Source organism: Diabrotica undecimpunctata, chromosome 6 (genome assembly GCF_040954645.1).
Source record: "Diabrotica undecimpunctata isolate CICGRU chromosome 6, icDiaUnde3, whole genome shotgun sequence".
In the NCBI taxonomy this organism is placed as follows: Eukaryota; Metazoa; Arthropoda; class Insecta; order Coleoptera; family Chrysomelidae; genus Diabrotica; species Diabrotica undecimpunctata.
The window spans coordinates 49,583,132-49,596,577 of record NC_092808.1 but is presented as its reverse complement, the minus strand read 5'-3'; the positions used below and the strand labels follow the sequence as shown (position 1 = coordinate 49,596,577).

General features: G+C 32.7%; 1 protein-coding gene across 1 annotated transcript in view; it reads left to right on the top strand.

Moving 5' to 3' along the window:
* The window catches only part of LOC140443433 (phenoloxidase-activating factor 1-like), a 72,447-nt gene that overhangs the window by 51,889 nt on the left and 7,112 nt on the right, over nt 1–13,446 (top strand). The window contains exons 5-6 of the mRNA XM_072534687.1: nt 10,823–11,022; nt 13,043–13,141. Coding sequence (XP_072390788.1) covers nt 10,823–11,022; nt 13,043–13,141 — 299 coding nt within the window. The remainder of the gene's footprint in view (nt 1–10,822; nt 11,023–13,042; nt 13,142–13,446) is intronic.

Below are 13,446 nucleotides of genomic sequence, written 5' to 3'. Positions count from 1 at the left end.
TCCATTTCGTTACAAGTATGTTTTCTGAATTCAACAAAATCGTGAAATTCATCCATTTCAGTGATTGAAATATTTCTGCATGCTGTTCATACAATAAGGTACCACTGACTTGGCACGTATATAACAACATTTTTTGAAGCCCTCTCAACATTATTATGTATACTATATATATATATATATATATATATATATATATATATATATATATATATATATATATATATATATATATATATATATCACCTTTGTTTTGGGTATGTCCCTTTTCCAAGAAAAAGTCGAAAATTTTAATTTTATGTTTAGCAGCCAGATCTTTATACAGCATTTCTGTTGGGATTTTGTCCCCCACAGTTGTCAGAAAAAAAACACATTTCTTGTTTTGCTTCCAGAGCCTTTTCTTCTATTAATTTTTTTAACACAGGAAGCTACTTCATTGGATCCTCTCGGTCCTTTTGTCTTATCCCACATGTAGCAATAACCTTTTTCTAAATAGGATTGTAAACAGAAAGCTCTCTACGATAATATAACTGATATACATCTAAATGGGGGGTATGAAGAACTTGTTACATATCAGAAACTGCTGCAAAATAGGTATAATCATTTTCACATCCCTTCTTTGATTTTTCTTGTTTCTCTTGCAAGCATCTTGTTCTTTAAATAGTCTTAAATTAAATCTTTCATTTCATTTATCTCTTCTTCATTGCTGTTTTTATGTTTTTCGCATAGGTCACACAAATCCTTTTTTGTTTTGAAGAATACAAGGTTAAAATTTGTGTTAAATAAAGATCTATACATTGACAACTTCGCGAATTGTTGAATATTTTTATTCATAGTCTTCTTTATATAAATCATACATTTTTGTAATATTTGGATTTGAATCTAAATATTGTCTCTGTGTATCTTTTCGGCAATAATGGCTTTCTACCCTTGTAAACATATGATCCATCACTGACTGTTTTATTTTGTCAGATAATTTTGTAGCACATTTTTTTCTATTAATTTGATCTTCGCCAACTGTATTCAGTATTTTATCTCTTTTGCAAAATGCAGTTTTTATCATTTAACGTGAAAGACATAATGTGTTCAAGAAAAACATTTTACAAACTCTTTCCTTCTTTTCAGAAGTACAAAGATAATAGAAATAAGACATGGATCTGCGTGATTGTTTTCTACTTCTACTTGTCGAGGTCTCTTCATCATCCTTATCGTCAATATCATTAGTGCAGTCATCAATTTTATAAATCCTTACTGTCGAGTGCATAATAGGCTTCTCCTCTACATTATCTATAATAAAATTCTAAGGTATAGGCCAATAACAAAAATTACTTTTTGCTAAAATGTAATTATAAAAGTAACCTACATGACCTAAAACTGAAGTTAATGAAATTAAACTATTTAATTGTATAAACAGGAACTATTAAAATTATACTAATATTACTAATACTTACATTGTTGTGACAGTGCCACCATAGACTTCTCACGACTCAATATGATTGTTTGAATTCTCAAACAGGAAAAATATTGTTTTTAGAGTACAATTTTTACTGTTGATTTTAAGATACAAATAACACAAACTAACCTATGTTTACACAAAATAGACTAGTGCTGCCACGATCTGGTGAGTGTAGAACTGGTCTATCTCCAAATAGGCTAGTTCTGCATGCAGTATATTTAATTTAAATCAAGTCAAAGATGAGAAGAGAACTAATAGATGTTGACATACACTAGTTCTGCACCAACAAAATTAAGATAATGGACATAGACTACTTCAATATTATTTGAAATGCTTAAATAATTTTAAACCTGGACTTATAATATTTCTGCAGTAAGTATCCACTGTAACAAGGAAAGTTTTGGTCAAAAAAAAACAGCAAACAGTTAATTTTGGACATAGACTAGTTCTGTTCTAAGGCAGCGATATAATGAACGGTTGATTATGACTTGGTGCTGTATGGAATCTGGTAGCACAAGCTGAGCAAAATAGATGGTTGAAATTCTCTGTTGATTGGTTTTTCTTGTTGATTAGTTTTATTGCCTTTTGTATTCATGCCTTGGGTTCCGCCTTTGTCAGTATTACAACAATGCTAACAACCAGATAACCGTTTTAAAAGCTAATTAAATTTTTGGATTACTAGTTTTGGTATAAAACAAACTTAAAGGATTTCATTGTTAAGTGAGTTCCTTAGTCACATTATTCTTAACGATACAGAAATTTTTCAAAATTGATACAATATATCAGTGATCTGCGAACGACATTTGAATCTTAATGTTTTTTCTTTTAATCTAAATAAATCTGAAAATACGTTAAATTAGATCTATTAATAATTTTTTTAAATGAGATCGTATACAAGCATGTAATCATTGTTCAAAAATATTTCACTAAACAATTTTTGGTGCACGATTCGTAATGAATATCCACAATTAACCACAGAGACGGAATGTTTTTTTGCTGTTCCCACGTACTCTGCTGTACTGCCGTTCTGTGAAACTCAATTTTCAGTATATACAGTTAAAAAAATTAAATGCAGTAATAGGCTAGATACCTAAACAGACATGAGAATTCAACTTGTTTCCATCGAGCCTGCTAAAATCTACTTTTTCTATCCAGCAATAAAGTATAATTTAATATACCTATATATAGATCGGTTTAAAACGTTCTCCTACGTCTTTCGATACCCAGTTACCACTCCTCTAGATTCATCCATAAGTCTTCTTCTATGTTTCTGTCTTTCATTTCTCTATGATGCCTTCTCTCCAACTAAGGTGGGGTCTTCCTCTTTTTTTTCTACCGTGAGGGGTCCACATTAAGACGTGTTTTGGGAGACTTTCTTCAGACATTCTCTGTACATAACCGTACCATCTGAGTTATTGGGTACCAATATCGTCTAGTATTGTATGTTTTACTTTCATAATTTCTCCTATTCTGTTGTTCGTTACTCTTTCTAGTCTCGATTTTCCAGCTGAACGTCTTTAGAAATCCATTTCCGTTGCTTCAAGTTTTCTCTTGTATCTTTCCTTTATTTGCCATACTTCACTACTGTAGGTAATTATACTTTTAATGATTGTATAATATATCTTGTGCTTGTTATTATTAGAGATTGATTGATCCCAAAGGATACTATTGAGAAGGGAAATTGCTCTTCTTGCTTGGTTGTTTTTCTCCTCAATTCTGTCGTCTATGTTGCCTTCTTTTGTGATGAATATACCTAAATATTTATATGTGTTGCAATATTTGATAACTTCTCCATCTTCCAATATGAGATCCTGTTGTTTCCCGCCGATACACATATACTCGGTTTTTTGGATATTGATTTCAAGTTTCCATTTAATTTTCGAGTCATATACTCAATATCTTCATATTCTTGTGCTATCACTAGTTGATCATCTGCAAATGACGAATTGTATATGTTATTGTTGGTAATCGGCATTTCCATATTTCTACATTTGCGCTTCCACAGTTTTAGAGCCTGTTCTAGATAATTTTTAAATAATGTCGGGGAGAGACAGCAGCCCTTCTTAAGGCCTTAATTCATTTGGAATCCATTTGACAGATTATTTCCAATCTTTACCTTTGAGTTAGCATTAGGGTACAGTTTCTTCGTCGCATTTATTAAATTCATGCTTATGTTTGTTTTCTCTAACGCTTCTCATAATTTATAATGTGGTACGCTATCACAAGCCTTTCGTAGGTCTACATACAATAAATATACTTCTTGATTAACGGCTATTTTCTTTTCAATAATCTGTGTAACGCAAAACAAATGGTCAACAGTAGATCTACCTGCCCTAAATCCTGCCTGTTCCTCAGCCTCTAAGTCTTTATATTCGCTTTCTATTCTATTTTTAATTACTTTTCCGTATATTCTACTGACCGAGTTTGTCACGACGGCAATGCCTCTGTAATTGTCACATTCATCCCTTTTGCCTTTTTTGTGTATAGTGGATATGAATGATGTCTTCCACTCCTCTGGGGTTGTCATTCCATTAATGCAGTTTTGGAACAGTTTGGCTAAACTTGTATACAGTTTAATTGTACCGTGTTTAAATAACTGCAAGGATGTTACCTGGACCCGGTGCTTTGTTATTTTTTAAAAACTACATACATCTTTCACTTCTTTCGTTGTTATTCGTATGGGCGAAGTTAAAATATTTATATTTTGTGTTTCGTTGCTGTCTTTAAATTGTGGTCTATCTTCCCTTGGGAGTTTCTCAAAATATTGGTCCCAGTCATTCATTTTTATAGTTGACACTATGTCTCTCTTCTTATCTTATCGTAAAGATTTTAAGACTCTCCCACTTTCTGTGCTTCTTCGTCCTTCTAGATGTGAATTTATCATGTTACACTTTTGTTGCCATGCTTCAATTTTCTTCCGACATATCATTTTTCGTACTTTAGCTTGAGACTCCTTGTAGATTATTTTATCCGTTATATTCATTGTATTTAAGAATTTTTGATATTGGTCTCTTTTCTTCTTTATTTCTTGTTCTATTTCTTCGTCAAACCAATATGGAAGTTTTCTTTGATTCTGGATTTGGTATCCAATGGCTTCTGTTGCTGCCTACTGGAGACACCTTTGTATGTGAGTGTAATGTTATTCATTATTATTAAATTGTTTATTTTCCAACTTTTGATTTAATATATTTCTGTATATTTTTGTTCTGAAGCTATTTCTTGTGGCATGTTAAATTAATTACTATTTAAATGGGAATAAGCCACAATTAAAGGTTAAAGTACGTTTATTGACGTTTCAATTTCCACTTCGGAAATCGTTCTCAAAATACAAACATTAGTTTGTATTGATTTTGTTTTATGTACTGACCATAGTTAATAAATATCATTTCCTAATAAGGTGTTGATTATATTTTTTGAATTTGATCAAGTCAAATTTCTAACTTTTTTTTACAAGAAAAAGTGACCAAGTACATTTTTTTATAATTACATATTTAAAGTTCTAAATGTTTAAATAATATGGTGGTTAGAAACCAACGTTTTTAATACACAGGATATCAAAATTGCAATCAATTTTATATAAAACTTTCAATTCAAACTTTAATTTCTCGAAAACAGTAATTTTTGACTTGGTCAGTTTCTGCAGTATGCAGACGATATGTTGTGTGCGGCGACCAGAAGAAGAATTAGGTTAAGCAGTTATGACGGCGGTTGAAACATCTATTGCAGAAAAACTCAAGGTATTTATAGATAATAAGGCTATTACTAATAATCCTTTGTTTGTAACCCGATCCTACCGCATACATACTTAATAGTAATAAAATACACGACACGGTTCCTCCAGCCGAAAATGGAGACCACTAACACTAACCTCGATCCTGATAAACCTCCTGACCCCCCGCCTGATTTAAGTGGAAAAAAAATTAATAACCAATATAATATATATGATTCCGGTCCTTTCGAAGTATATGTACAGGGAAAAGACAAAAATATAGGGAATTTTTACATCTTAAGTATTGCTAAAACAATATTTAACCTAAACCTACAGCAAATTATTAAATTTAACCGTAAAGGGAAAAACCGGTTAGGTGTTGTTTTTAAAGATTTTAAATCGGCAAATCTATTTGTGAATGATAAGAGATGGGAAAGTTTACAATATGATGTCTTTATCCCAAATCACAATGTCACATGTAAGGGTATAATAAGGAACATATGTAAAGAAATATCTGAAGTAGAAATTAAAAATGCAATCGAAACAAAATTAGTATCCTGTAAAGTAATTGACATAAAAAGACTAAATAGGAGAATTATCGAAGAGGGAAAAGAACAAAACTATGTACCAACAACCACCATATGCGTAACATTTACAGGAAAAGCACTGCCCAGGGAGGTGCTGGTGTATGGATTACCCATAAAGGTTATTCCATATGTCAGCCCAGTCCTAATGTGTGGAAACTGCCTGTTATATGGTCACAGTAATAATCAATGCAGAGGGAACCCAAAGTGCCAGAACTGTGGAAAAAACCAACACGGGGAAGCCTCGAATTGTGAAACATACTGCATACACTGTAAAAATCATGATCATATCTCTAAAGATAAAAAATGTAAAGAATTCCAACGGCAAAAAGAAATAAAAGCCCTAATGTCTTTCTCTAACATCTCATATTATGAAGCAAACATGCAAATACCAAAAAATGAAAACAGGGAATACTCTTTGAACGAAGAGAATTTTCCTGTCTTGCATACAGAATCCAAGCCTAATAATATAATAGATATCACAGAAAGAAGAATAGAAGCCATAAAGAATGACACAAGTATACCAAAATATAACCAAATCGTCAAATCTCAACCCACCAAAAGAAGGAAACCAAACATGACAGAATATGACAAAAAACAACATAGTGCTCAATTAATTAATCCGGAGGGAAGATTGAACTGGGCAACAAATTCTCAATCAATGCCATCAACATCAAAAGGTTACAGTGCAAATAAGGAAACTGAACATGGAATCTTCCATGCAATGTCATTACTACCACCACAACATAAAGAGATGGTACGATCTTTTGTAAACAACTTGCTAAGAAACTTATACCCTAACTCATCTAATGTATCACAATATAAAACAATTAAAAGCAGCTCAATAAATAACATAACCTATGAGTTAATGGAAGATGGGACAGTATCTGATGCTTCAGAATACTAAGCCCAAAATAAAAATAAAAAATAAAGCTTTCACTCCTTTGACTATAATACAATGGAATATGAGATCATATAATGCTAATGTGGATAACTTAAAAATAATTATCAAAGAATACAATCCTGACATATTATTGCTAAATGAAACATGGTTAAATAATAACCATATAATCAGATGCAAGGGCTATCAAGTAATTAGAGATGATAGAGATGATTCATATGGTGGTATAGCCATCCTTATTAGGAATGAAGTAGAATTTTATGAAATATCTGTATGTAATAAATTTAATAACAACTCTCAACTGCAAGCAATCTTCCTACCTAAATTCCAAATTAACCTACTTAATGCCTATGTCCCTAATGCAAATACCATATCTAAATAAAAATGGATAAAACTGATCCAGGAAATCAACAAACCAGTAATAATAATGGGAGACCTGAACGCCAAGCATGAGGCTTGGGGTAGCCCTTGTAATAATTCCAATGGGAGAAACATCTTCCAAACGTTAGATGAGCTGGAACTAGTTTTTTTAAATGATGGTTCATATACCAGAATAGCACCACCTCCAAAAAGATCATCAGCTGTGGATCTAACAATAACATCTAAGAATATTGCTACCAGATCATCATGGCAAATAATTCCTGACCTAGGATTTAGTGATCACCTACCCACAATGTGCAAAATTGGTGTCCAAAACATTACCATCCACATGCCACCAAGGAATAACAGAAACTTCAAAAAAGCTAATTGGAACCAATATACCTCAGTATTAGAGTCATCATTTACATCATTTCCAGGGGAGAACTACCGATCATTTGCAGATCTAATAAATGAAGCTGCACAGTTGTCCATCCCATTGTACAAATCAAATGTTAATAAACAGTATCATATCCCATGGTGGGACGAATCTTGCGCTGAAGTCATTAAAGACAGAATTAAGGCAACAAAGCAATTCCAATCAACACCCAACTTATAAAATTATTTAATAGTAAAAAACAAATGTGCTATAGCTAGAAGATTCCTTAAAGAAAAAAGAAAGAATAATTTTAGGAAATTTGCAGAAGGCCTTAATAGGAACTCGCCAATCAAGACAATATGGGATAAAGTTAGGAAAATAGCTGGATATGGTAATAGCCCAATTAACTCCCTTCCTGATCCTAATATGGCACAAGAGATACTGAATTCCTTGGCTCCTCCCAGTATACAGTTATATCAACAAAGTATACAAACTAGCAATACAAGTTCCCCTTTTACCTTTAATGAATTCAAATTCATAATCAATTCTAAAAAGGAATCTGCTACGGGACTTGACTTAATTTCATACTCTATGATTAGAAATCTACCTCATTCAGGATCATTACTATTATTACAAATTTTTAACAAATGCTTAAGTACAGGGACCATTCCGATTGAATGGAAACAGTCATTAATAATTCCAATCCTAAAACCTATGAAAGATAAACTCACTGCAACTAACTATAGACCTATTGCCCTCACCTCTTGTGTAGGTAAAGTTTTAGAATCAATGATCAAAAATAGGTTGGAATGGCGTATAGAAAATAAGGGAATCCTCAGACCATTGCAGCTAGGTTTTAGAAGGGGTAAAGGATGTTTAGAATGTCTATCCTTTTTGACATCTGAAATCCAAAAATCATTTAGTAATAATGAATGTACAATAGGAATATTCTTGGATATCCATTCAGCATATGATAATGTTAATATTGACAAACTGTACTCTACATTAATACATTTGGATATACCACATGATTTAGCTAACCTCATATATGACTTTTTAAGATGCAGAGAACTGTTTGTCAAAGATAACTCTGGGTTAGTACATGGCCCAAATACCACTAGCACTGGACTCACACAAGGATCACCATTAAGTCCAATGCTATTTAACATATATACCTACTCAATACACAAAGTGTTCCCCAAAAATGCTAAAGTCATACAGTATGCTGACGATTTTGTAATTCTAGTCAAGGGAGTGAATGTTAAAAATATGATATCAAAATTAAACAAATATTTAGTCAATCTTGAGGCCTGGCTGGACAATCATAATTTGAACATCTCTGTGGGCAAATCTAAAGCTATCTTGTTTACAAGGGGTAATACCAAAATAATGCCTGGAAATATCAGTTGTAAGAGTCAACATATAGAGTGGGTAGATAAAATTAAATACCTAGGAATGGTTTTACAGAAGAACCTTAAATGGAAGGCACACATTAACCAGCTGGAAGTCAAAATAGGTAAAGCACTGAATGTAATGCGTGCCTTGTGTGGAACATGGTGGGGCATTGACCCAAAAATATTAAAACTGATCCATGAAGCACTTATCCTAAGTCATTTAAACTATGGGGGTCAATTTCTATCTACGTGCCCTAAATAAATATTGAAGAAACTAGATCAGATGCACTACCAAAGTATTCGGATTATCACAGGATGCATGAAGTCAACTCCAATCCAAGCCTTGTTATCAGAGTCTGGAGAACTGCCATTAAAATACAGAAGAGAATGGCTCACCACAAAATTTTTGCTAAAAAACCTAAGCATTAAAAACAACCCTGTCATTCAATCAATCATTGAATTAGAAGCACTTTGTAATATGGACAATAAATGCTGGAGAAATAAGGAAAAACCCATATTGATAGCAACTATCAGAAAAATCCAACCTTATTTGCAGAACCTATATTCCAGTAAACTTCTTCCTTGCCATGAATATGACTTGGAACTACAACTTCAACCATTAGGAATTCTGAATGAAAATATTACAAAAAATGAATTCAATCTTATGAATTTTGTGAACTTAGTCAAAAAATTCCATTCATACAAAAAATTCTTTACAGATGGCTCAACGGACACAATGGGAAATGCGGGATTTGGTGTTTTTTCCCCAGATATAAACTATTCATTTTCATCTAAACTACCCAATCATACCCAAATATGTACAGCAGAGGTTACTGCGATCAATCATGCAGTCCAAATTATACGGGAACAAAATATCACAGAAGCCATTATCTTTTCTGACTCCAAAAGTGCACTACAAAAAATTAAAAAAACAGGGTTTTCTAAAGACACAGAACATATATCGTATTTAACGAAAACAGGAATTATCCTAGCAAGGAACAATAATATCAAAATCTTACTAGCATGGATCCCAGGACACACTGGTATCACTGGAAACTACAAGGCCGACCAACTTGCCAATATAGGTCGTTCCCTGAATATTCCCATGAATATCAAGCTAGAGTTTTCAAATTTTACACCCTACTTGAAAAGAGAGATTTGGTCTAATTGGGCAGCTGAATGGTACGAAGGATATGGCACAAGTAATTCATTCTATGCCAAAATTAATAAACGAATCCACACACTACCATGGTTCAATAAATTCGCATATATCAGTAGGAGATATTTAACTACAATCATCCGTATGAGAACGGGCCATTGCTCATCCCCTCTTCATCTATTTAGAATTGGAGTCAAAGATGATCCTTATTGCGAATGTGGCCAAGTGGGAGGCTTAAACCATATTTTATTAGAATGTCACTTAAATCAAAACCCACACTTTGACTTGTATGCCGAATTAGCTAAAACTAAACTTCCCACCCCCATAAATATTTGTACAATTCTCACAAATATTAATGAAAATACAATAAGCACCTTATGCAACTTTATTTCTACCTTTAATATTAAATTATAAACTATGATATTCCTTCTTTCAGTCCTGGGTGCTTCTACCTTATCCGTTGGTAGCATTTCTGGTGTGTGCAAATCTTGGACGCTACCCCCGAGCGAGAAAAGTTTATACCTTTGTTGTGTTGTATTACTAATATTTTAGCCTGTGAAGAAAAATAAAACCAGCACAAGTATACATGTAGAATAACCTAAAACAAACAAAGGAAGAATATAAGTGTAGGTAGACACTGATTGCTGAAGCAAGACAAAAAGTGTCTACCCTCGAAGTAAACTGGGTAAATTGTCTAGAACATAGCCCAAAAAAAGAATAAGAAGAAGAAGAAGAACGCCAAGGACTGGGTTATGTTATCTTGATAAAATAAAGTTCTTTTAATTAAGTGTCTTTTAATTAAAATACACAACACTATCGACAGAAATCAATATTACAAAATAAAATGCCACAGTAGTTTAAGATTATTGTTATATTTGCTTTTTAGGTTGGATGTAAGAGTGGGAGAATATAATACCAGTAGTATAATAGACTGTGTTGAAGACCAAAACCGAATAACCAAATGTATTAAAGATCCTGTTCAAAATTTGGCGATAGAAGAAATTATTCCCCATCCTCAGTATAATCCTAACATAATTGCAAACGATATTGGACTTTTAAGGGTGGCAAGGATGAATTTAAATGTTGGTGAGTAATATATTATTAATAAATAATACCAATGAATAAAATTTAGACTGCGGGAAAAACGAATTTGTATGTATATTTAGAAGATCAATTTAAACACAATTTGGTTTTATGAAAGTTCTTGGAATAAAAGATGTCCTATTCAGCATACAAGTTTTATTGAGAAGCCATTTCAAGGTTGAATGGTCGGTTCTTATCAAGAATCTTCTGCCATAGAGGAACGAATGGGAATATGCTAGTGCTTTGGCTACTGCTAATAACTCTTTCCCGGTGACACAGTAGTTTCTTTCTGCTTCTCCTAAAATTTTGCTGCTTCTGTACTTGGGAAAGTACCGCCCCTATACCACTTAGGAGGCTTAACTATTTGGTGGATAGGGAGCAAATCACTTCTCACCCACAATTCAACTCTCAGTTGGTTGGTCTTTTTAATTTCTAGGCGGATATTTTTACGTGTTCTCGTTACCTCATTATGTCTTTTCGGTAGTAGACTTCTTGTAATTTCAATTTCTTTTTTCATGTTTTCTTTTGTCTTTTCGATTTCTTTTTTCATATCTTTCTCACTCACTTTTTAGGTCTCTATATTTTTAAGAGGCCTCTATTTCAAAGACTCATGAGCAACTCTCTTTCTTCCTGATGACACAACGTCTCTCTCAGCTTCCTTTTTTTACAACGACTTCTCTCTTAAGCTTCTTTTTCTTCTTGACGACGTCTCTCTTCAGCTTTCTTTTCTTCTAGATGACCTTTCTTTCCAGCTTCTTTTTCTTCCAAATGGCGTTCCCCTCCAGCTTCTTTTTCTTCTCTTCGACGTTGTTTCATTACAGCTATTATATAGAGTTTTCTTCATGTTGGTCTCACTTCTTGTTTTGACCATAAAAAATCTCAAAAATAATATCTTTTCACTTAATTAGACACTTCTAATACCAGTTGTTACGTTTTTCTTTGGGTTCAGAGATTAAGTAACGAAAACGTGGTTTAACTAACTTTATTACAACTCTAAAATCAAACTCACTAAATTAAAAATATTATAAATTCTAATTACATTAATAAGTATCGCTTAAAATACACGCGGATATCGCTTACAAAACAAGTCGTTGATACTATTATCGCTTACAAAAGAATTCGTCAATACTAATAATCAAAAGTCATCTCAGCGGGCTTATATAAGAAAAACGGGACGTTATTGAACCTTACCGGGGGACTAGAACATGGATAGTGAAAGGATAATTGTCGACTTCGCCAAAGTGCAGGGCAGCAATTAAGGGTATGCAACGTAACACTACATACATATTCTCTATCCAGAGCAGAGTCTTGAACCTTGACTAAGGAAATAATAAAAAGGCTGGAAGCATTCAATACGTGGACTTAAAAGAATAATTAAAATCTCATGGATGGACACAATATCAAATATCGGAGTACTCTAAAAATTTATTTAAGAAGGAGAAAAAATGAAAACAGTAAAACGTAGAAATTTAGAATATTTGGGTAACAGAATCAGAAAAGTAAGCAAATATAAATTATTAAAATTTTTTCTGCAAGGAAAAGTTCCAAATAAAAGAGACATCGTCAGAAAAAGAATATCCTGGCTATAGAACTTAAAAACCTGAAATACAATATCCAGCACGAGATTATTTTGAGCAGCAACGATTAAATTACAATTGCTAAAATGATTGTTAACATTCGATAATGGATACGCACTAGAAGAAGAATTTCTGTGATTACATAAATAAATAATTTCATGAATAGATTAACATGAAAATTGGTCTGATTATTTATTTATTTATCCGGGGCTTTACACAGCATATTAGGTTTGCTGTTTACCACACCTAATCGCTACTTCTTGTAATACAGTCTGAATACATGGTTTATATAATATTATTGATTTTGCATTTCCTATTTCCATTCGTATTTTGTTAATTAAATAAAACTACTTCACAAAAAAATTATACAGTAAAATCCAGTAATAACGTATGATTTGAAACTTGATTTTTTTTTGTTACACTGCTACATTAATATTTTATTTTAGAAAACGCCAGACCAGTTTGTTTGCCTCTTGGTGAGCATCGATTGGATGAATTTCGTAGAGTAACAGTTACTGGATGGGGATATACAGACGCTTGGGCAGGTTGGTTTTAAAATATATTAAATGCATGCTTACACTTATTCAAGAGATAATTATGTTAACGAATTGGTTGCACATGTGAGTCCATTTCAAACAGGTTTGTAGAAATAAATAATAGACTTATTCACAATCTATTTAATTAACTTAGGAGTAACGCTTTAGACCACTACACTTTTCTGGTCATCTTCAGGTCTCCTGGAGAAGTTAGATCAAAATGCTGAAACAATTACGTGTCATAACGAAGTAGTAATAAAAAAGGTTGCCAATTGCTAACTATTTAGAACTTGTATTCTCGGTACCTGGTCACT